Below are 23,555 nucleotides of genomic sequence, written 5' to 3' on the forward strand. Positions count from 1 at the left end.
TTCCCATCAGTGAGGACATTAATAAGGTCTTGATTCTTTCTCCAGCAACTTTTTTTTTTTTTTTTCTCGTGAGAAGTGTATGAACTAAATATCTTTGAAGCAGCTTGCTTTCTGCCCTGCTTACTTGATACCGGCCAGTGATTTGGGCACTGGCAGCTGGCCTCATCCCTCTCACAAGCTCTCATGATCACCATTGCCTATTTGATGCAGTTACCGATTGCAGCCTGTCCTGGAGCAGTAACCTGGTTTACCGGAGCATTTATCCACATGCTTTGAAAGAAACTCATAGATTAGTATAATTTGAAGCACTTGCTATAAGAACTGGACAAGACTAGAAGTTCGTTCTTCCATGCTGCCTGAAAGAAGAACATTTCTCCTTCAGCTAGGTACCTCTGCCCCCTGGCATGCCACTTAGAGTCACAGAATAATTTAGGCTGGAAGAGACCCTTAAGGTCATTGAGTCCATTTCACAGACACCGAGCCACGCTGAACTGCTCTGTATCTTCCAGATCAAATGAAAACAGGAAAGAGGGTGGGCTTGACTGTAAAAGTGGTGTAGCCTCTACCAATCTGATATTCAATCCATTTATGATACTAAATAATAAAATGATAAATGATACTAATTTCATGGAGCCCTTAGAAGAGGCAAGAACTGGCAGGAAGATGCAAGATGCAATGTGTAGGGGGACAACAGCATCCGTTCCCCTTTCAGGCCAGGGGACTACTTCAGCCCATCTTGTCCCTGATGATTAATCTTTTCTCAGCACATTGACATTCTGGGCTGTTAGTAAGCCACTGGTGAGCCACACTGACATTCTGTGGCTACTGCCAGGCTGTACAGCCGTGGGAGAGGGAGCCATCACGTGAACTGTCCGTTTTGCTGGGTTAAGGAGGGACCCTGCAGTTTAGAGGATAGGTTTTTGCACCAATGCACGAGTCTGCAATTAGAAACATCTGCTGTGCTTGCACTTGCTGCAGGAGGTGCCCCTGGTTGCTCCCATCTGGGGACCTCCATCATGCCCTCGTGTGCTGCCACATGACCCTTCAGGTCATGCCCTGCAAATCCCAGTCGCAGACAAGTGCTGCCCTTTGCCTTCTCAGACCTGTTTATTTTTCAGTTGCTTGTCTGGAAAGTTCAACTTGTGAAGCTGGAGCAGCCTAGGCAGCAGTTATCCAGATATTCCTGAGTGAAAGGCTTGAGTGGAGTAGGCAGAGATTTAGCTGCATCTGGAAAAAAAATTGCACTGGTACTCCCGTGAGGCTGGGTGTAGAAATGAACCTGAAATTTCCAGTGGATGTACCAAACGGTTTCGGCCAAGATATGGGGAGGAGGAGAAAAAAAAAAAATTCAGACTAAATCCACATGTCTGTGAGAGGAAGTGATTTTCCTTTTCATCCTATAAAAACAAGCCTTCATTTGCACTGCCCTTCTCTCTTTTCTGCCCAAGGATTTCCACCCGTTGTGCACCTTGAAGAGCAAGTATGATCAGCAAAGCACATGGCATCTGGGGTGTTTTGGCAGGATTGAAAGGATTTTTCTATCTCTTCTTCTGAAGTGCTTGACTGAGGGTGTCCAGGGTGTCCATGACCAGTTCTCAAGGAATTTTGGCATGGACAAGTAATTAATTCCCCTTCTTCTAAGATTTACTGCTGCAGTTCAATATCTTCAGTGTTCAGCAGTGTAATTCCTGCAGCAGGATAGCAGAGAGCAGGTTTAAGCTTCTCTCCCATGAGCTATAGGCACCAAACACATTATTTCTCCACCTCTTCCCATTTGTGTGCCACCATTTAAGATTTGCTAAACATAGGGCAACTAGTTCAAACTGGGTAAACGCACCCAAAAGCGGTCACTCTGCCTCAGCTGAGGACACCTCGTCCAGCTCTTGCTGCTCAGGAGGCACTGAGGAATGGTCCAGGGAGAAGTGGCTATCTGGGCTGAGAATAGGCTTGCTTTAATAAATTCCCATTTTCTCCCTGTCCTAGTGTGTCTCTGAGCTGCTCTCTTCTGGCATTAATTATTTTCCTTCTATTTGCTTTTAAACTTACCAGACATTGTCTTTGTAACCTGCAAGACAATTTGCCCTCCAGCTTGGATCTATTCCCTCTCATTTTCCATGGCTATAACAGCGTCCCAGGCTAAGCCATCTCCAGGGTTTAAATCCCTGACCTCTGAATTTAAAAACATTGACTTTGGCTGCTAAAATATAGGGCCAGTTCAGGCAGCTTCAGAGACTGTAGTCTCTGATGTTTTTTATGTGTCCCAGCCTCTAAAGGGGATGGAAACCTAACCTGGCCCAAAGGTACAAGCATAATGTATCTTAATGCTATGACTCGTGCACACAAAATGGCCCGAAGTCTCCCAAGGACAGAGTCATCCTTGACAGAGAAAGAAATAAATTTGTTTTCTTATTGGTAATTCTTTGCTACAGATCAACAAAAGAAAACCCCATTTGGTTATAAAGTGACCTTGTCCACAAGAGAAATTAAGTACGTAGGTGAATAAACTGATACCTGTTTCAAGCCAAATAAAGATTGCTGCAAACACCATCCAGAGCAGCAGTAAATATTCTTTTTCTTGATTGTTTCTAAGTCCATACACCTGTTTTACGTTCACATTTCTATATTCTCTGCTCTCCTCAGACCATCTATTTGCCACCCCTGTCCAGGTAAAAAATGCTTCTTATTGCAAAACATTGTGCAGAAATCTCCCCTAGGTGTTTCCAGGTGTGCTGTGCTCTTTGCTCAGCATGTCTCTCCTCTGCCTCCTCACTTTGCCTGTTTTTTCAGATTTATCCCTGTTGCGTTTTGTACCTGAAGCGGTAGCATCCTTCTCCATCACCTCCTGGGCAGTCCTGTGCAGCCAGGGCATGGCTGCAATGCGGTGACCCTGGCAAGGCAGTGGCAGCATCACTGGGAGCCCATGCTCCCACCATTTCTGGGGGATGAAGGTCACCCAGGGATGGCTGAGCTGCACTAGCGCTGGATGTGACTGGTGGCATGTCTCTAGTTATGGGATGACCAAGGCTGCTGGCTGCTCTGCCGGGCTGCCGCTCCTCTGCCTCACACTGGAAAACTGCAAATTGCTCTGGGAGCGGTTGCAGAAATGAGGCGTTGTGTTTAAAATGCATGGTTAAATCATTTAGTCAGGGTTCCTGTATACTGCTGACCTAGGTGTCACTGACTGCATCAGTAACATGTCAATAGCTCAGCCTGGTGATAACGAGAACCAGTGAATCCATTGCATGCTTTGAGGTTTTAACAGCCTTACTGTTAAAAGTCTCTGTCTTATGTCTACCCTGAATTTGCCCACACACATATCTCACCTGATCTTTCCTGTCTTACCTACAGTTCCTACTTATTGGAGTGCCCTTGTAGGGCACAGCATTTTCATGGTGCGGACATCCAGTCACATCTTTATCCCTGCTTTGAGAACTTAAATAGATCAAACTCTTTGTTTTTCTGCTTCTGCTAAGCCGAGTTGTCTCGCCATCAGATCGGTTTCCTGGCTGTTCCTTAGGCTCTCCCCTAGCAACCTTTGAAACGTCGACAGTAGGAATGTTTGCAAGCAGGTGTCGCTGGTGTTGCCCACAGAGTTGTGTCTCCTTCCTTTCTCCCTCTGTCAGCTTCCACAGTGCTCAATGCTGCACCAGGAGCTCGTGGTGAAAGGCTTGTGCGCAGTGATGTCTCCGTTGCCTTTGCAGTCTCCATTCTGTAGGTACGGCCAGCACTTTTCAGAGACACTGGAGCATCTCTATCACCGATGCTACACCAGAGGAGCCATGACTTCTTTAGCCAAGTTTTGAAACCTCCATGAACGGGGACTGCACAACCTCCATGGGTGTCTGTCCCAGTGCTGCGCTGTCCTCCTCATGAAAAGGTCTTTTGCAATGCCTCTCCCAGCCCAGAACAGACCCGAGAGTGGCAGCGGTGCAGAGCCTGGGCTGCTTGCACCATGCTCTGTTGCTCTCCAGCAGGTGCTGGAGTAAAATTTTGCAGTTCTGCTTTTGGCTGGAAACTTGCAATTTGGTTGAACAAGTCCAGCTTGCCAGTTAACTTAGCTCTGGGTATGACTGCATTGTCTGCTTTGTTATTTAATATTCATGTATTCTCTGTGTTGTGTGTCCTCTTTCCCAATTCAAGGTTCCTGCATTCTTCCTGGTCATTGATTGAACCACTCAGGCTGTAATATTAATACTCATGGAATATAATTGAAATCACCCTGTGTACTGCTTCCCCAGTGGCATCCCTCCTCAGGCCATGTGTGTCCATCAGCTATCTGGTGTAGTGTTAACATATGCAGCATTATGGCATATATCCAGCGAGGGATCTGGGTTTTCTGTTCAAGAGCTAGAACTGCCTTGACGTGGGTGACTGGAAAAGCTAATTCTGTTTAATTTATTCAAGAAAATAAAATGCATGAGTAGATTGTACTCTATATACATAACTTTTTGAATATAGTTCCTGAAAGTAACTGGAGGAAGATCCAGAAACGAAATTTATTTTTTGAATCACTTAACAACCAAAATATGGTTGTGGAGTCATGTTCATTGTCTTTACGTTGAGCTAGGATGTCTTCTGCAAAAAATCTGTATCTTCCAGCCTAGAGTCAAATTATGGCTCTGACATAAAAATACTGAGTTAACTTCTCGAGGCATGGGGCCACAGCAGCTACTTGCACTTGTCCCTTCTGTTGTTGAAACCCTTGGATCTTGGAACATGTCTAGATAGTTTGTAGACTCAAGGATCTCAGCATGTTTCATGCATCTAAATATTTCAGCTGCAAATTAAAAATCAATATGACAAATCAAGGATTTATTTCTGGAGGATTTATTAACCACCAGGTGACTCAGAAGTCGCCACCACCATGGTTGGTGACGTGAGTTCAGGACTCTCATTCAGCAGTCACGCAGGTGAGCCGGATACAGCGCTATGAGTGATGTTATGCTAAGCCACCCAAAGTAGTTAATATGCACTCTATTCTAGTGATTCTGGGTGTAGATGCCTCTATCATTCATTTCCTCTTTGTCAATATTAACTGATATGTTAGTGATTAAGTTCAGCCAAGGCATTATTGTGTCGTCATTAATCATGCCTACATCTGTCATAGAAGTCATTAGAAAGAACCCGTTGCAGCTATTTTTATAACCCATTTAATTTTCATGCAGGCATTGCATTTTAATTCTTGTAATGTATCTTCAGAATGATAAAAATTTGCATATCTGCATTCACTGAAGAGGATCTATTAGCCAAAGCACAAATAAAATGCTATTGCTGCCATGGGGGTTTCTGTAGGAATTGGATTCCAATGACCGTGTATTTATGCCTACATACATGTACTGCATTAAAAGGAATCGCTTTGCAGGTAGAATTACTACCCTGGACAATTCTAATTTGTTGGAAATTAAACATAAGTGGTTGATTCTGGCTGTTACATGACATAAATTACTAGCAAATTGCTCTGTAAGATTTCATTATAAAGTACATGCTGCTGTGAATGATTTGCTGCTTTAGTCCTGAACTTTCTTTGTGCCAGCACTTGAAGGACAATCGCAGAACTTAACTTTTGTTTTAAAGTCCCACAAATCTAGAATTGGTGCTATTTACTTGTCTTACTTGGCTTTTCAAATCTTCTTTCATTTACTTTTATCCAAAAGCCAAGCACAAAAGGCACTTGTTGAAATATGTTAGGATCTTATATCAATGCCACACAGTATTTTTAGTAAATGCAAAGCAGCGTTAGGTTCATGAAGCTTTTCCTGTGCTGGTGTAAAGCACAGTAGCACTACTGGCTTTAGCTGAGCAATAACAATGCTTAAATTTAGCTCCTGTGAGAATAATAGCCCTGAAATGTGATGATAGTTCCAAGGGGAAGACTTTATATTCATGGATTGTTAAGGCTGAAAAAAACTTCAGCACCATCTGCATAAAAGTTCTCTTGGCAAACCTGGTTTTAAACACTATTCCACTATGCACCATCAAATCATTCTGTGGCTAGTGAGTTGCACTAAAATTTGAAGGCTTTGGCCATTATCCTAACTTCAGTGAGAAGCAGCCATCCTTCCAGTATGAGTGCAGAATAGCTCAGGTACCACTCACGGGCAACTTGATATTTTGGGGACTTTACCAAGATGCAGGAATCATTTTTCCTACTCCATAGCCTGTTTCTTGGCTGTTTCTTTTTTGGCCTAGGGTGGTAAGGAGGAACTCAAGGGAGAAAGAGAGCCACAAGTCATCTGTCTGCTGAGATGGCCAGAGATATGAATGTAATGGATCTGGCACCACTTCTCTGCTTGGAGCTGTAGGAGGTATTTAATCACTGAGGACAAGTAGAAATAACCCAATGCTACGCTTTTCCTTATCTAGGATGGTGCCTTTGCATCACACCCTTGTGCTATGTTGGCCTCGAATCCAGTCCTGTGGCTCTTCCAGCAGCTTCCCTAGTTGTTTGCCCACCGTAGGCACCCTGAACAGTCTTGTGCTCTTGAGAAGAGCTTGAGCTGGCTGCCGCTCCTTGCTCTGAGCAGCTCCCTTGATTTCAGGCCTTTAGTGGATACAGTCAACAAGGTCAAGGACCCACTCAGCAAGCAACAGGCTGGCGACACTGGAAAGAAAATGCAGCTCGTCAGGGATGCGTGCAAGAGAAAAAAAAAAAAGAAATAAGGGCGCCCATGTTGGAAGAGCTGGCATAGCAGCCCATGCCACCGGTCATTCATGCTACAGCAGCATCGGGGAGGTCTGCGCACCGACTAGTGACCATGGTATGAAATGCTATGATATCATGGTAATGCTGTGAAAAAAAGTGTTTCCGAAGATTGTGGGATCTGACAGAAGAGGATGGTTTTCTTACAAGAGCTAGAAGATCATTATTCTTTCATGAAAGACTTAACCATCAGGAGATGGCCTTTCTGCAAAATTTTGCTTAAAAGAGGGCAACTTCCTCCTTATTGTTTTGTAGCTTGAATTTTCTACTGAAATATCTAATATTTCCAAAGAACTTTAACTAAAAATACAAAAGCGTAGAGCAGGAAGACCTATAATGGTCAAAACATGCTGGTGCTTCTCTGACCAAAATAAAGGAAATCGTATATATTGACAGAGCTTCCTGTTACTGAAAGACCAGACGGTGACCAGAAAAGTAATTTATTAAAAAACATATTGATTCAATATGAGTATTGGTGATGGTAGTTCTAAAGCCTGCCTTTGTCCTAAATGGATTTGCATATGTGCTGAACTCGGGACGCAGGTGTGGGGCACAGCCAAAGTTTTATGGTCGGCACAGCGCCGCACGTTGTTGCTCCTTTGCAGCTCCCTGTTGGCACGTTGCTCCTTTGCAGCGTGCATATGTGTGATGTGTGCCACAACTCCCCTGATTCGCACTGTTTCGTCGTGTTTGCATTTCAGAGGGGTGGTTTGGGCAGGGCGCCCTCCTCTCTACTCTGTACAGGTTCAGTATCGTAGGGCCTCCTCCTGCAAATGAAGTGCTTATTGTGGGACTGAGTAGCCTAAAAAAGTGATTTTGCTGCTAAATATTTCAAGGGAACTGGTATGAGTCACTTCAGGAGAGAGCGAGGGTGTATCATACCTGTCTGGATCACCGAGGGAGGAGAGCTGAGCGCCCTGGTTCAAATGCACCCGGCAAGGGAAGGTCTTTTACAATATTTACTATTAGGCTTTTAAGATGGTTGCTCGGTACAGCAGATAGCAAATACTAAGTGAGTATTAGCTGTTACTTGAGTATGTAAGTGGTAAAATGTGTTAAAATCTTCTTTAACCTTTCATGTGGTAGTTTGATTTAACGACTGTGAAGGTTAGTCCTTGCAATTAAATACTAGAGACTTTTGATTGAGGCAATATAATATTTAATAGTGAAATATTGAAACTTGTAGTTATTTTCCAGGTGACTTTTAAAGAGACAAATAATATGTGTGAATTAGGGGTCTCTTTATTTAAAAAATCACATTTGTACATAGACCACCTGGATGTTTATGTAATTATCTCTTAGAAAAGCATAGAGGAATTAATAGGAGTTAAACCAATATGGTTTAGGAAACATTACTGCTATTTACATTAGTTCTTTTACATTTATGTGTTTGCTTTGCTTGTTTTTCAGTTTTTATTTTAACCTACCTAAAAAAATGCGGAAGAGAGATATTAAACTATATTGAACAGTACAAAAGAAATATTTTTAAAAGTCACACTTTTTTGCAACACTTAGTAGACTTTTCCTGCAAGGACTTCTGAAAATATACTTCTGAAATATTATGATGAATTGGCCAGAGAAGGAGAAGCAGAGCCCTTTCTGGTCTTTGCAAGGCAGCAGGGTCTGGGGTTTGGGGGTGGGATCTGAGGAGAGAGTTCCTCCTAATAGCTGGAAGGGCACATCTCGTAGAGCAGGAAAAATAAGCAAATCGAGCACAGGGAAAGGAGAGAGACAGCAAGTCTCGTACCAAAATAATAACAGTTCTCATGTCTAATCAGGTAGTTATGTTGCCAGTTTCTTTCAAGTCACATTGAATCTTGAGTTCCTCCCTAGCCCAGGAGCTTGTATTCACTGATTAAATATCCAGGAGTCCTGTGAAGAGATTTGAATAGTGGAAACAATATAGTTTTAACAGCAGGGAAGGGGATGATTTGATCAACAGCAGTTTGGGTAAGGCTGGGCTGGAGGAATGAGATGTGACGAGACCGAGATGCAGCAGAAAGCCAGCTCTGGTAGCACTACTTTAAGATGTTGCTTTGAGTTGATCTCCACGTAGGTCAGCCCTTTGGTAACCGCGGGAAGTCTGCTCCAGGGAGAACAAGTAAGACAGATATGGAAATCTTTCCCCATACTTGAATTTAAAACAAGCTTCCTGGGGTTTGACAGATCCCCAGTGCCATTTTTTTCACAACTTGTTCATCCACTTCCGAAACAAATGCCCTGTTTCGTGATCATCAGTTGCTGGTGGGGAGCAGCTCTGAGCAGAGGCAACTCCCGTGGCTTACAGCCACGCGCAGCACGGTGGCTGCGTGGAACGGGGACACGCGGTGTTTGTTTTGCATCACGGCATTGTTGTGGGATTGCAATCTTTGATGGGTCCCTAAAACACTCTGAGACCAAGCGTGCGGCTAGCAAAACGAAGTACAACTCAGACCTACCGGCAAAGGTGGCAGGTGATGTTTGTGTGCCGTATCTCCTCAGCTGGAAAAGGCTTTGAAGTAATTGCAAAGGTTTTCCTAGCTAGCTCTCGGCAAAGCATGCAGGGTGCACGGGTGTCACCAGTGGTCCCTGCTTCTCCAGAGATGTTTTTTGATCCTGGGGAGAGACAAATGTGGGTGCCATGACTCACCTGTGCAGCAGGAGGGACACCTATTAAGGGTTGAGACACTGCTTCCTCCCTGATTTCTTGTAAGGTAAAAAGTGTTGCCACAATTTTCTTCAAGATTTATATTTTCAGACATTACCATTTTCATTTCGCAAAATACAAGGAATAGCAGCACAGCCCACAGAAGGTCATCAAAAGAGTAGACGCTATTGAAAGACTGTGGATTATACCTACTTCATGGCTTTTTAAAGAAACTCATCATTATTCAACAATCACATTCTCGCTACAGCTAGTCAAATAAAGCAAATAATGATTTGCAGATATGTGGGAAAATTGATGCTGCAGCTTTGCTTCTAAGTTATTTCTTGTTTACTCATTTGAATATTTTTCACTTGCAAAAGTTTCACATGTTTTAGAACAAATATTTAATCTTCTGAAATTCGGAGCTGCTGTGTGATGCTTGCTGCTTGTTCATTATTTTCAGAAAATTTATTGTCCTGTCAAGAAGCTAAACCAGGACAGAGGCATCAGCCAGGAATATCCCAGCAAATTTTCTGCAGCCAGCAGGTGCAACTTGAACCACAAAATCAAAGTTATGATATTCTTCAGAGTGGTGACTAGGGTTCTGTGACTGTAAATCCTTCTGCAAACTATGCACTAACCATGTGCTGTTGAAGCCAATAAAAAAAAATAAATATTGCATTGAAATCTATGTAACTCAAAATCCACCTGACTTAACATTTAGACCTTGTTAGGTCTGAAATTTAGATTAGCTGGAAAACCTTAGACGCCACTGAAAGCCCAGTCTGGCGCATGCTGTCCCTTGTCTGGATGAAGTGTGAGAGTCAATCTCAGTCCTGTGGATAAGGCGATGCTTTGTGTGTCAGGAATAAAACCCGAGTTGTGTCTAAGTCTTTTAACTTCTTTATTCGGGTGTTGTTTGTGTCTAGAAAAAGACATCACCTTCTCCCTGCACTAAATGGAGTTAACCAAAATTACCCACTGGCATGTCTCTATAATAATGGCCCTGAACGGTGACCCATGGTTTTGGCTCGCAGCTCCATTGGGAGCATTCCCTGGTGCTCTGCGGGGGTCACAGCTCGTTCTTATCTGAAACTCTGCTCTGCCAGACGTCCCCGGTGAGATACCTCCTTCTCTGGCTGGCTGGAAGTCAGAACAAGAGTGATAAATTTAAGAGATGTCCTTTTTCTTGCTGATTTTGCCCTGTCACATCCTCTTGGGTGTCAGACAGGTTTCACGTGACATAGTGGCGTCAGTGCAGCTTCCCCACCAGGCTGCTGTTACTTCAGTTTTAGTCTATTAAAGGGAGTAGGAAAAGCACCTAAAAAGGCACCTGCCTGCAATTTCTGCCTCGTGTGACATTTTGCTGCTGTGAGCTCAAGCCTCCTCTTTCACCTTTCCAGCTCTCAGTGAATGCCCTCCCCATGTGCCTTGACTAATTCAAACTGTTAATCATCCTGGAGCAGAAAATGTCGAGTGTTTTGCTGTGAGAATCTGTTGATAGACCAGCTCCACAGGAGTGTTCCAGCTTTCAGTAACAAAGAAAACCACTATTGGTTTTAACCAAAACCATCTGAAAACATCTGATGAGCTTCAGCTGATCCTGGCTTTCTAAGCAGCAGTTTGATGAGAAAGAAAATTATTTAGGGAAAGTCAATTTTCCACTGAGATGTTGTTAAGACAGCTCTTGTTGACCACTACCAATGAAAACTGCTATTAAACATTAATTTTACAATGGGAAGGAAAAATAAAAAGAGTGTAGTTAATATCTGCACCATCGTGTTTCTTTGGAAGGAGTTAGACTCAGGAGCTTGCCCATTTTCATATACCATTTCCCCCATACAATTCTCCAGAACTGGCACCCTGTAGGAACCTATTTGATGCTCACTGCATCACCATTAAATTACACCTTGGGCAAAGCGTTGCCCATCCCTGACGCCGTTCACATGAGGACATGTGTGAATGTGCTCCCTACACTTTTGGGGTGAGAGCTAAACAGTCCTCTCTGCCTCTGGCATTGCTGGAAGGGCATTTGCTCAAAAGCTTAACTTATCTGTCAATTAAAGCATCCTCTGCGAGTGACAGAAAGCATTCTCTTTCTCTGCAACTCTGCAGAAGTCCAGCCTCATTAGGAGAAAAAGCTATTTTAATTTATTTTTTTTTTTAAGCTAGAGAATAAAAGCAGATTTTTATTTGTCTGACCTTTTGTACGCAGGTAGAGCTGATAAATTTACCACTATAACCTAAAATAAATTGATCCAATTACCTGAGCGGCTGCAATATAATCCTCAGCATCCTCCTCCTGGCTTGCAGAGATCTGTGCGTGCTAAGGCAATGCCCCTCTCTTGTTTTCCTTTTTTCCAGAGTAATTACTGCTTATACACTGAATTTGGCAACACAGAGTATTGCTAGGCTCAGAGGAAAATATTTTTGTACTTGTTAGTGCCGTCATATTTTATTTCTTAGCATGTTATCGGATAGTTGTAATCACTGTTGTGGCGGTGTCATGCTGTGTGGATAACAGGCTTGTTGCTCTGTAAAATGGGTCCTGCTCCAAAGGGTTCAAAATGGGAATGAACCAAGGGAGAGAAACATGGATGGATGTTGGTGCCCGGAGAGACGGACCTGACAGCAAACCAGAGGTGCTGGCACAGCCAGCACAGGGCTCAGCATGCTCACTGCCAAGTTTGCGGGATTCAAGTTATCTGTTTAGTTTTCTAGTTTTCTTTCTAGGTTGTTTGGGGTTTTGTTAAGTTTACATGTGTGTGATTTCCTTATTTGAAAATACAACTTTTTTAATATTAATCAGATTTTTTTTTTTTTTTTGGTGAAAATATACCTGAAATAGTTCTACCACAGGCAATGAACTATCTTCCCTTTTTCTTTTGTTTCCAAATAAAGATTTGAAAAATATTTTTCAGTAGTCTTACAACAAGAAAAGGATCTCTGAAAGCCACTTGATGAGGATTTCTGGGGTAGATGCTCAGCTGGCATCCGTAGTTGTATCTCTAATGAAACCCACAGCGCCCTGGCTATTTGTGCCAGCTGGGCACCTGCCCCGAGTACTGAGGTGTTTCCTGTGTAAGAGATGTTTTCTAAGGACTGATGGGAATACAGTAATTTATGGTAAGATGGATTTTTAAAAATTGCCTGTTAGGATGTTATTCAAGTGCCAATGGTATAGTGCAATGATCGATAAACACTGTAAAGAGGGTGTTGGCCTGGGTGCTACCTATCCTAATTAGCTCTTATCAAAGGTGTGCTTCAGAAACACAGCTCATTGCCTACCATTCTGCATGACAGTGATGGTCCCATAGGTAGCCAGGAGCAGCAGAGGTCCCCAGCAGGGTGTCCCTCCCTGCCCTAGCACTGCTCCTTCCTGACCACACCAAGGAGAAATACCGAGGCTTCATTGTTGTCCCTTGGTCAGAGAATCATTTCGGTTGGAAAAGACCTTTAAGATCATCAAGTCCAACCGTTAACCCAGCCCTGCCAAGCCCACCACTAAACCATGTCCCTGAGCGCCACGTCTACATTTCTTTTAAACACCCCCAGGGACAGTGCCTTCACCATCTCCCTGGGCAGCCTGTACCGGTGCTTGGTCTGCTTGTTTGATCCGTCCTGGATTGTGTACATCCTGGGGCTGGCGCTTCAGGCTGGCCAGAGTTACAGAAAACTTTGGTGCTGTCACATCCGGAAAGTGAATTATCCATGCAAATAGGGATTCCCCTTGACATGCCGCGGATCGTTTTCTGCACATAAGGCTGGTTTGTGAATACATAGTTCCAGGTCGATTTTGCAGTTCTATTTTAATTTACGAGTAGATGTGCAAATTATTTTTTTTCTATTTCTGGACATAATGTTTTCATTTCACTGAAATAAATCCATTACCCAAGGTTGTAATATCTGTATCCAAGCTTTGGCTGGAAAATTAATGTTGTCATTTTCATGGGGATCACCACAATCATTATGTACTTGAATTCCCTAAAGCTCTCTGGCCATCTCGTTTGGTCTTCTCTGTGTCCTGGCTTTCAGGTTTCACTCAGTCACATTCGCATCCAACTCAGCAGCTAAGTAAAACTGCAATTTTGACTACAGTAGAGATTCCAGAAATGTATGACCTGATACTTTCACAATCTGGTCAAATTCCTTTGAATTTTCTGTCTAGTTATAAGACCAAGCAAGATCTATGAGCCCAGCACCGTAGGAGGATTCTTACTGCATCAGAAGAGTATCTTCATGAATCTTTTCTGCCAAACTCTTCAGCATTATTATGAACTCTCAATTTTTTTTCACAAAATAAAGCCTACTTTATTTTTTTCATTTATTTAAGTATATATGCTTTTGCTTTCTGCAGGCCTCTGTGGGAACCAAGGGAATATTGTGTCCCATAATCTCAGTTTTGCCACCAAACCTCTTGTTAGTTATCTTTAAGCCGTAATGCTATTTATAGTTTATGGCAGTTACTGTTATCTTTTTCAATTGTGTACATATTAGATTTTTATTTATCTAGAAGAATACAGTGTTTGTTTAGCTTTAAAAAGATACAGACAGACTGCAGTTGAGAAGCTCGGTTACCCACCTACTTCTGGAAATTGTTGGAGGCATTTTCTTGGAGATCATGCCCTACCTATACACAGGGATAAGAATAGCTGTAAATCACTTTTAAGAGCTGTAATGACTAAATAATTTACCTGTCCAGACTTGCGTAGCGCTTCCATTGTTCCCATTTCTGGGTGTTCTTATATGGCACCAAGAAAAGACTGACTCACCGAGTCTTCGCAGGGTGCAAAGCAAAGGTGGCTCTCAGCAGCTCCTAACAGAGCAGACAGGCAGGCAAAGGTGCTCCTCTGTCCCCTGCCTCCCCAGGCAAAGGGTCCTGGGGTCTGGGGGGGGGGGGGCGGAGGGGGGGCTTTGGTGGGTCTCATCATTGGAGAAGCACGGTGGAGGAGGGCTGGCAGGGTGGATGCTGCAGGCAGAGCTGCCGTCTGCTCCCAGCCACACTGCCTGGCACATCCTTTGCCATCAGAAGGTTTTTAGTGGGTAGTTTGTTTTAGCAGCACTGGGTCAAGAGCAGTTTAGTGGTCCCAGTTGAGTATTTATACAAATCCCTTGGAAGTGATCACTGTTGAAACGGGAATGCTCTCCAGCCCTTGGCGTCAGTCTGGCTGCTTCTCTGCGGTAGCCAGGAAGCTGATTTGAATTTACCTTTTGGTGTTGTTTTTTACTGCATTAGATAAAATGAAGTCAGGACCTGGAAAGCTTAAAGTGCCATTTCATTTTAGTTTTCAACTGTGTATGAAAATAATCCTCAGAATAACTGCAGGCACCCAGAAAGAACAGGTGGAGGATGGAGAGACATGGGAAAAACGACTGCGTAGGGCTGGAAATCGTGTAAGGCTTTGCCAGCATCGTAATGAGTCCTGCAGTGCAGATGAATAGAGTGATCTTTCCCCCGCATGTTTCAGCATCCAGTGATCTGCTGGAGGCTGTATTCCCACCACCGGTTTTAACCGCCACTCGTAGGCGTATCGTGCCCGGCCAGGTCTGACTCTGCTCTGACTTTAACCTCCAGAACAAAAACCAGCAATGAGTTGTCCAAATGGCTGCAGCACTTTGTCTAAAGGAATAGTTCCTGACCTTTGCCTTAAACCTGCTGCACGACATCCTCACTGGATCTCTTCTTTTCGGTTAGCTCTGGACATCACCGTCTGTTTGCACCATTAATGAACACTGAGCTGTTCTCAGAGAATTATCCTGAGAAGCTCCAAGATCTCCTTCTTGAAAGACACCACCTGATTAGGCTCCAATAGCTTGAACTTCATTAGGAACTGGGATTTCCTTTGCAACTGATGAATCCGTTACGTGCATGGGGTTTATTACAGATTTACTCGGTCCTCAGTATTCTTCCGCAGCTGCTCTGAGCCACATTCAGATTTAAATCCCCAATGATGCCCCCAGCATTGCAGTCCACTGTATGGCCTGTGAAGGTGAGCAGCACATCTCTTGGGGAGCCCACACCAACATCTGATTGACAGCTCAGGTACTGTGAACTCAGCAGCTCTTCTTTCCCTGTATCACCTGTCTTCAAACCCTTTAATAACACACAGTATGACCCCCATCCACCAGTGCACCCTAATCCATGGGAGCTTGGGTTGTTGTGTTTTTGGGGTTTTTTAAAGAGGTTTCGCTAAGGAACCTTGTTACAAAAAGAAAAGAAAAAGAAAAAAAAAGAAAAAAGGAAAAAAAGAGGAAAAACAGAGATTTACTGTCAAGTCTACTGCCTGCCTGCTATAGGGACTCCAGTAGTGTGGCTTCTCTGAGCAGCTTTGCCAAGGAAGTCTGCAGAGTTGTATATCAAACAAAAACGCACAGACTTCCTTAAGTTTTAGGTTCAGAACAAATGGTATTGGAGGAAGGTAAAACTCATTAAAATACTTGAGTAGACATTAGATGTGTTATACTGGCTGTATTGATCTATACAAGCACAGATCAGACAGCAGACTTCCATGCATCTAATTCTGGTTTATTTACACATATATATTAATGAATATTTTTCTTTGTTATAAAAGCACACAAACCCCATCACCAACAATGTAATATGTAATACCTACTTTGTAACCTATAAAATACTCACTGATGTGCCCTGGGAGACAAAGTGCTGCCTCTGCTGGAAGTTGAAGAAATGCCGCACATTTTTCTTAAGAGTAATCTTCAGAGCCTGGGCATGTTATATCAGAGGCACAGGCATAGACACAAAAAAAATAAAATAAAATTGACTGCCTAGCCCAAGCCTTCATTACCAGGCAGGATACAAATCCTAGCAAGTGACTCCGTAACTTTAAAAAAAAAAAATAATCGAAGGAGAGAAGAAAGGGTGCCTTTTTAAGCTAGAATGACTCTGACTTTCCACTGCACATCCCTCAGGCAATAAAATAATTTACAGTATGTTTCAATCTGATATTGGAAACAGCGCTTGCTCAAATTGTCTCAGCTTCACTGGCATTTTAAATACATGGTGGTTTAGCACTGTTCCCCAGCTGGGAGGGTGTGAGTCCCACCTCCCGCATGGCTCGGTCCATCACGGGCTGGTCTGCAAGGTAGCAGTGTGGTCCCCTGCCAAACTAGACCCTCAGGCCTCGGGTGAGGATGTCACAGACCTGATTTATCATTTATTGGTCTTGTTTTCTGTGGTACAAATCCTACCCCAAGAGTATTTAAAGGTTACTCCTTCTCTGTAGCTGACACGTATAGTTGCTAGAATAGCATTCCTGTTGGGTGGATCAAAGAAAAAGTGGCCGCGAATACAATAGAAACGGAAGCAGAGGCATCAGGTTTTCATATTTATTGTTGTTGCTGAAGCTGGGAGAGAGAAACTAATTAATTAGTTTAGGCTAGAATGCAAATTGAAGAAACCAAATCAGCAGGTGAAGTCTGTGCTCAAGGCCACACAGTCAAAATAAATTCAGTGGATGGTATGTTTTCTCCTTAACAAATCTAGATAAAGTCCATGATACGATCCTCACCATGAAGAGCAGCTGCCTAGTTTAAAACAAGCAAGCATCCTTGCTGTCATTTCTCTTGATAGCTAGGAAGCCTTTATTTTCTATTTTATAATCCTTGAGACAAGAATGTACTTAGGCTAAAAAAATCATTAAACATTAATATAAAGCCTTTTTTAACTTCAGACTGTTTGCTTTCCAATGATAATTGTTTAGGAGAATGAACTGTACTCCCTTTGTGGCTTTTCCATGTATTTTTCAAAAACTAATACTAGAATTATGAAAGGTAGGAATAAGTACAGCAAAGTAAATTAAATCAAATTGGTAAAGCCTTAGGGAAGAGCTAATGCAAATGAATTAAAGACATATAAGTTCCAAACAACTACAGAGTAAGTTTCCTTCTGAGCATCATTACTCTCAGAACATGCCCAAGACACTAGCACCTTCCCTAGCTGTGAAGGCACTATCTTGTAAAAACAAAAAACAGAAAAATAAAGTGTTGGCTCTGGCTACTATCATATATTGTAGCATTTATCATCCTTTTCCTTTTCCATTAACCTTATTACCTCAAAAAGTGTAACTCTGAAATGAGCAACCAAAGTTAATTTTCTTTTTCTGTCACTGGGTATCATCTGTTCATGGATAGATGGAAATTCTGTATTTTAAAGACTATTTTGACCTTAAAGGCGGGGGAAACTTTCATTTAAAAGCTGTTTATAAGGTTAAAGCATCTTGTAAGTAAATAAGCCAGGGGAACAAGAAAGAGGGGATGGAGTACCAATGTAAGTTAAAAGTCATTAAAGCAGAGCTGCCATGGAGAAGTGAACAGATAAATATTCTTCGCTGAATATGGTGCATCAAATAGAAACAGCAAGACAAAAGAAGGGGATGTTATTACAAATTGTGGACACGTCTTGGGTATTCAAACAGTAAATGAGCTTGTAAGTAACAGGAGAAAATGATGGCCAAATCATCCATTAAAGGCTATTTACACATCACATAGCTTTCAGAAAGTTTTTGTCCCAGAGCTGTCCAGTGCCCTCTGCACTCTCCCTGGCCCCCAGGTGCTCAGGACTGGTGGAGGATTCCGGGCCAGGCGGGTCTTCGGTTAGATGCTGTTTGAGCATCCTTATGTTGTATTATTTTATAAGGTAATCTGTGTCCTGCTCAAAGCTGGTGATAATTTCACCTGGATTTAAAAGTGTATTTTGGTGCTGGCTGTGAGGGTAAAGGCAGTAGGGTGGAAGAGGTTGGGGCTATGGCATTATCACAGCTGAAATGGAAAGAAAACCAGGAGAGCTTCTCAGGGTGGAGAAATGCCTGGGCAACAGCCAATATTAGTAAATTTGATTAGTAATTTATCTGATATCCACTATATGTCATGATTTAGAGGGTATTTTGAAAGTATGAACAATTGTAAAACAGGGTAGTTAGAGGAAGATATGATAATCTGTGAAAGGTAGGTCAGGCTTCACTAGCTGAACAGCTCTCCCTTCGAAGAAAGCTGAGATCTGACACATTTTCTTTCCCTAGAATAACTTTTATCTTTAAGCCAACAATTCCCTGCAAAGCTGCTGCCTTGGGATGCTATTAGTGAAGCAGAATAAGGTGGAGAAACTGTACAGTGAGGGCAGATGAAGACGCTATTGAGTTGTGTTGAAAGGGCAAACATCAGGTTGGAGAGAGAGAGACTGGTGGAATTTCTTACGGATTTATCTTCTTTTGTATTTTGTATTCTGTACCTGGGTGCAAAGAATAGTTGTACCATAATGAAATTTTCTGATGACACAAAATTGGGGGGTATTATCAATGGAAAGAAGGCATGTGGTATTGAAGATTTAGGATTTCTGGCCTTTTATTTGCAGTTATTTGTGGCTGTACTGCAGTCCATGTACTAGTTAGGAATCTGGCTTCAAGATTATACAGAGCTATATGGTATTTAATCTACGAAAAAGAAAGGTCAGGCTTGGATCGATGGAGTTTTGAATCAGTAGTTTCCACATCATCTCTTCTTCATCAGTCATTTTTGGGGGAATCTCAGTCAGGAGCAATTGTCCTCAAAGTTAATATCTGCCATTACATCACCCTGTACCACTGAGCCCTGTATCCCACCTCTGATGCTATCCACCACTGCTGCCTCTCTGCTCACCTTGCTGCTGAATCGTGGTTGTCTCCCAGTAATTCCAAACTTGGATCATGATACAAGGCAAATGGTGATTATTGCAATGAGCTACAAATGCAATAGCTGGACGTCATGAGCTCTAAACATGCTGTCTTAATGTGACAGTCTTCAGCATTTACCTTAATTTCAAGTACTCTGTGTTTAGCTGGATTCTTGTCTAAGCAAGAGGTGGGGACCAGCAGTACATGTGCAAGTACGGCTCCTAATTTAGTGGAGCTGAGGGCATCTGTTCACAGTTTCCATTATGTCGGGAATTCAATATCAGGAGCCTGAAGGTTATTGCTATCTGTGATGGGGAAGCCAACGAATGAAGAACCTGAGGACAAGATGCCATTGGAGAGAGAATGGTGAAAGAGAGCTCCTTCTGAAAGGAGCACAACAATGACTCTGTGAAGTTTGTTCTCTTGTCAGGGCTTTTATATTTTTATGTTTTATGTCTGTGAGACAGCTCTTTTAATATGGATGCGGAGATTTCATGTATCTTAGTGGCACAGGAGGCTTGCAAGGTTTCTTCTTTCTCATGGGCTAAAAAATGAGCTGGTTTGTTTGGTTTTTTTTAAGGGGCAGAATGTCTTATTACTCATTGTTTTGGATACAAGTGGAAACACATGCACGTTTTTCATGTATGCTACTTGATCTAAATAACTCTGCTGACAAGAATTAAGTGCCAACATTATTCTGTCCAGGTTACCCTTATACTTCTGCAATGAGTGAAGTTATCAAACGGCAAACGGGAGAGTGAAGTTAGGTTTTTGCATACACTGTGTGTTGGCTATATTTTATTTATTTTGTATTTTGCTGGAATCAAAAGTCTGTCAGTTTGTAGCTGCAAATCTGAATTATTTAAAATGCAGTTTAATTCAAGTTATGGGAAAACGGCCCATTCTGTGCTTACTGTAATGTCAAAACTACCACCTGAGTGGATAGAAAAGATTAACATATGATTATGTATTTGTTGAAGCCTGAAGGTAGCTGCTGGGGTGGGATGTGGAGGGGTATCTGTGCTGCTTCATCAGTCCATCATCTGCCACTGCAAAGTCAGGTCCCCCACTGAACACAGAATCGCTGCCTCGAGTCTGTGCCACAGTCATTGCTGCCTTGTGCACTTCATCTGAACCAAGCCAGGGCTTTTATCTCTTTTGCTCCCCCTTCCTCTTTCAGAAAGTCCCATGTCTTGCAGTCTGTGGCTCCTCTGTGAGGTCTGGGAGGGCTGAACCTCCCGGGCTGCATGGGCACAGGACCTGTCGCTGCATCTCGAGTGATAACATCAGCAAAGCAGCACGATGTCGTTAAGTACTCATCAGAAAACATCAATAAGCAGGATGCAATGCTTTGGATGCGTACATTTCTGTTACTAGCTGATTGGCACCTATTGAGATTGTGTACTTATTGTTATTGAGCTCTCCTCTCGTGGATGCCGGGTGATGCTGCGGTGCTCGAGCCTTTCAGCAGTGGCTGGTTAACTCTGTCTTTCATGCTAATTCGCTTACGAATCTCCTGCTCTCCCTCCTTGTCTCCCACAGACCCCCCAGCCGTGGAGCCCACCTTCCTGGAGATTCGTCAAGGTCAAGGCCGGAGCATCACCATGAGCTGCCGGGTCCTGAGGGCATATCCCACCCGGGTCCTCACCTACGAGTGGCGCCTGGGCAGCAAGCTCCTGCGTACTGGCCAGTTCGACGTGCAGGACTCCACCGAGTACACTGTCAGCAGCCTCTCCCGCGACAGCTACGGCATCTACAACTGCAACATCATCAACGAGGCGGGTGCTGGCCGGTGCAGCTTCCTCGTGACAGGTAGGCTCGGCCAAGTTTTGGTGCGCTGAGACGGTGGACAGCGAGCTTCAGGCTTGTGTGTTGTTGGGTAATGTTACTCCTGCTTCAGCTAGGGAATTACTAAAGAGATGCATCCTTCAAAGTAGAGTCATGGCTGAAGGCATCTGGTTTGGATTCTGGAGAGGTTGGTAACAAAATAGGAGACCTAGCTTGTTTCACTGGTTAAAGATAAAGGATAAAGATTTTTATGTGCAAAATGTAAATATCCCTGCTCTGCAGGCATCTGTTGGTCTGCTTTTGAGAGAGGCCTGGGAGAGTCATCAGGCAGCAGATGTCTTTAGTTGAAATTTGAAATAAGGCCTGAATTTTCCTTTTCTTTCGGTACATTCAGCAAGCTCGGAGACTGGAGTGGGCAGACCACAGTCTCAAGCAGATTTGAGCTGCCTGAGTACAGAGGGGTGTTGAGCTTTGTTCCTTTTCTTAAAAAGCAAAGGATGGTGTGAAGTTAGAACACAAGATCACAGACTCGGGGAGGATGTGCACCCCCTGCCATGTTCTGCCTGTGCTGTATAATTAATGCTCTGGATTTTGTGAAACTTTATATGTATTTTACCTTTAGTGTCTGGGATATGAATGTTAAGCTGAGTGTTTAGACAGGCAAGTCTTGATTCTTCTTTAGTTACCATGACTGGAAGACTCAGCTGCCTGATCCTGTAACACCCCGTGCCTGCAGCACGTGTGGTACCCAAGCTGAGGTCCTCTGGTCCCTGGAATCCCGTCAGCTATAGGTTCCCCATCTGCCTAGTCTGGTTGTCCAGGCACTAATTTAAATCACCGGAGGTAAAAAAGCATCTCTATTAAATGAACCCTCTCCTCCCAAGGTCTGCGGTGTGTCAGGAGCCCCCTGTTCCTCTGCACCAGCTGTGAGGGGTGTCCAACCACCTGCTTTGTGTGGGCTGTCTCCAGCAGTCTGCATGAGCAGCCCCAGCCCCACTAGGGATGTCAGAGCAGTAGCCCCATTTCATCTCAAAATCCCTCCTGTCAGCTGCTTGAAAAGGAGTGATGGGAAAAGAAACCAACAAGAAATTCAGAATATCTGGAGGAGAACTGTCTTAGAAGGAACCATCCCCCATTGTAGTTGAGATTTTATTCTCGTTAACCGACTTGCTCCGTCTACAACCAGATCTAAATGAGGTTTTGCTTTTGGGGTTGCTGGAAGCTCCCTGAACCCTGGCAGTGTTTAGGAAAATGGGCGTTATTATCAGCTTCACTGCTACCAGCATAAGGGGCATGGATTTAATGGAAGAGCTGCAGAGCACCGCTTAGGGACCCTGCACAAGTTCTGCACAAGTCCTGCACAAGTCCTGGGGACCAGGGTAGACCCTCTGTACACACCTGTTCTGGAAATAAAGGAAATAATTTGACTCAAACATCCAGTGTTTGCCAGTAAAATTTGGGTTTATAGGAAAAAAATGTGGGCCTGCTTTCATGTGGATACTTTTTTTTTTTTTCCCTTTTGAACCAAGTTGAACGGCATCTTGCTGGCAGGCATTTCATCGGGCCAGCGGCGCATGGCACAAAGGTGGTGGGAACACAGCGAGCACCCCAGTGACCGATGGCTCTGCTTCTTTCAAAATGTAATCAAGCCTTTGGCTGAATTATCATTCAGAGCCTGCATGGAGGTATTTTCGCAACCACCAACTTCTCCAAATCATTGGAGTTTATTCCAAAAGGTGGCTCCAAAGGAAAGCAATGAAACAGTCTTTTTCCTCAAATGAGTAAATGCAGTTCAATTTGCTGTTCATCATGCTTTGGACCCGAGACTGTGGAAACCTATTCTAAGGCAATTATTTTGCCAAGACTGAGGCAATCTGAGTGACTTTCTGTGATTTATTACCATGCCAAAGCAAGCCACATAACTGAAAATTAGTACTAAAATGGTTTTATTATATACTCTGCCTTGTGTCCCTCCGTGTGCCTTGCTCATTTTCAGTTTATACCATTATGCGAATTTATGCGGTATGGTTGGGTTAAGGATGCTGAAAGTAACATTTGGACTTTCACGCTTTCCTCAGTCCTTTAAGGTTAAAACTGACGTATTCAGCAAATATATTCTTTGACACGTGGAGTGGAAACTGCTTTCAGGAAAGTGCAGCAGCTGTATTCTTGTCCCAAGTCTCATCAGGACAGATGAAGTTAAAGCACTGGGGAACTGGAAATGTGTAGAAGAAAAATGACAAAGTGGTTAAAAAAGAGGCTTACATTTCACCGGGAATGTGAATATTGAAAAGAAATGGGTTACTTCTTAGACACACGCACAGAGAAAAAAGCCAAATAAATAACCCGGTGGCAGGAATCTGGCGATAGCGGAGAGCTTTTCTTTTGGTTGGAATAATGGGAGTTGTTGTAGCCCATTTTTTAGTCAGTTTTATTTCCAGATTTTCATGTGGTAGTGGTGTGCTGCAGTGCTCACATTGCAGGGGCTGTGGAGAAGCATTGGTATGCTAAGAGAAAGGTTTTCAGTACAGTATTAAAAGCAGCCTGGATGAAAAGATTTCTACTGGCCCTAGAGTTTGCAAAACCTGTTTTTACTGCATTTGTATTTTGAGCCAGATTTGAGAAGATGAAAGCAAAATAAATCATATGTGGAAAAGGGGGTTAATTTATATCAGGTGGGCCAATCTGAGGCAGATTTAACCTGCTACTGTCTTAACAATAAATAAGAACACACAAGCAAAATTGTATTTGTGGGAAAGCAAAGCTGAATTTATGC

General features: G+C 43.2%; 1 protein-coding gene across 1 annotated transcript in view; it reads left to right on the forward strand.

Annotated features, from left to right (window-relative positions):
• MDGA2 (MAM domain containing glycosylphosphatidylinositol anchor 2) overlaps positions 1 to 23,555 on the forward strand; it is a 389,698-nt gene that overhangs the window by 285,866 nt on the left and 80,277 nt on the right. The window contains exon 9 of the mRNA XM_080397260.1: positions 20,534 to 20,803. Coding sequence (XP_080253386.1) covers positions 20,534 to 20,803 — 270 coding nt within the window. The remainder of the gene's footprint in view (positions 1 to 20,533; positions 20,804 to 23,555) is intronic.

The sequence above is a fragment of the Falco punctatus genome, assembly GCF_963210335.1.
Source record: "Falco punctatus genome assembly, chromosome: 7".
NCBI lineage: Eukaryota > Metazoa > Chordata > Aves > Falconiformes > Falconidae > Falco > Falco punctatus.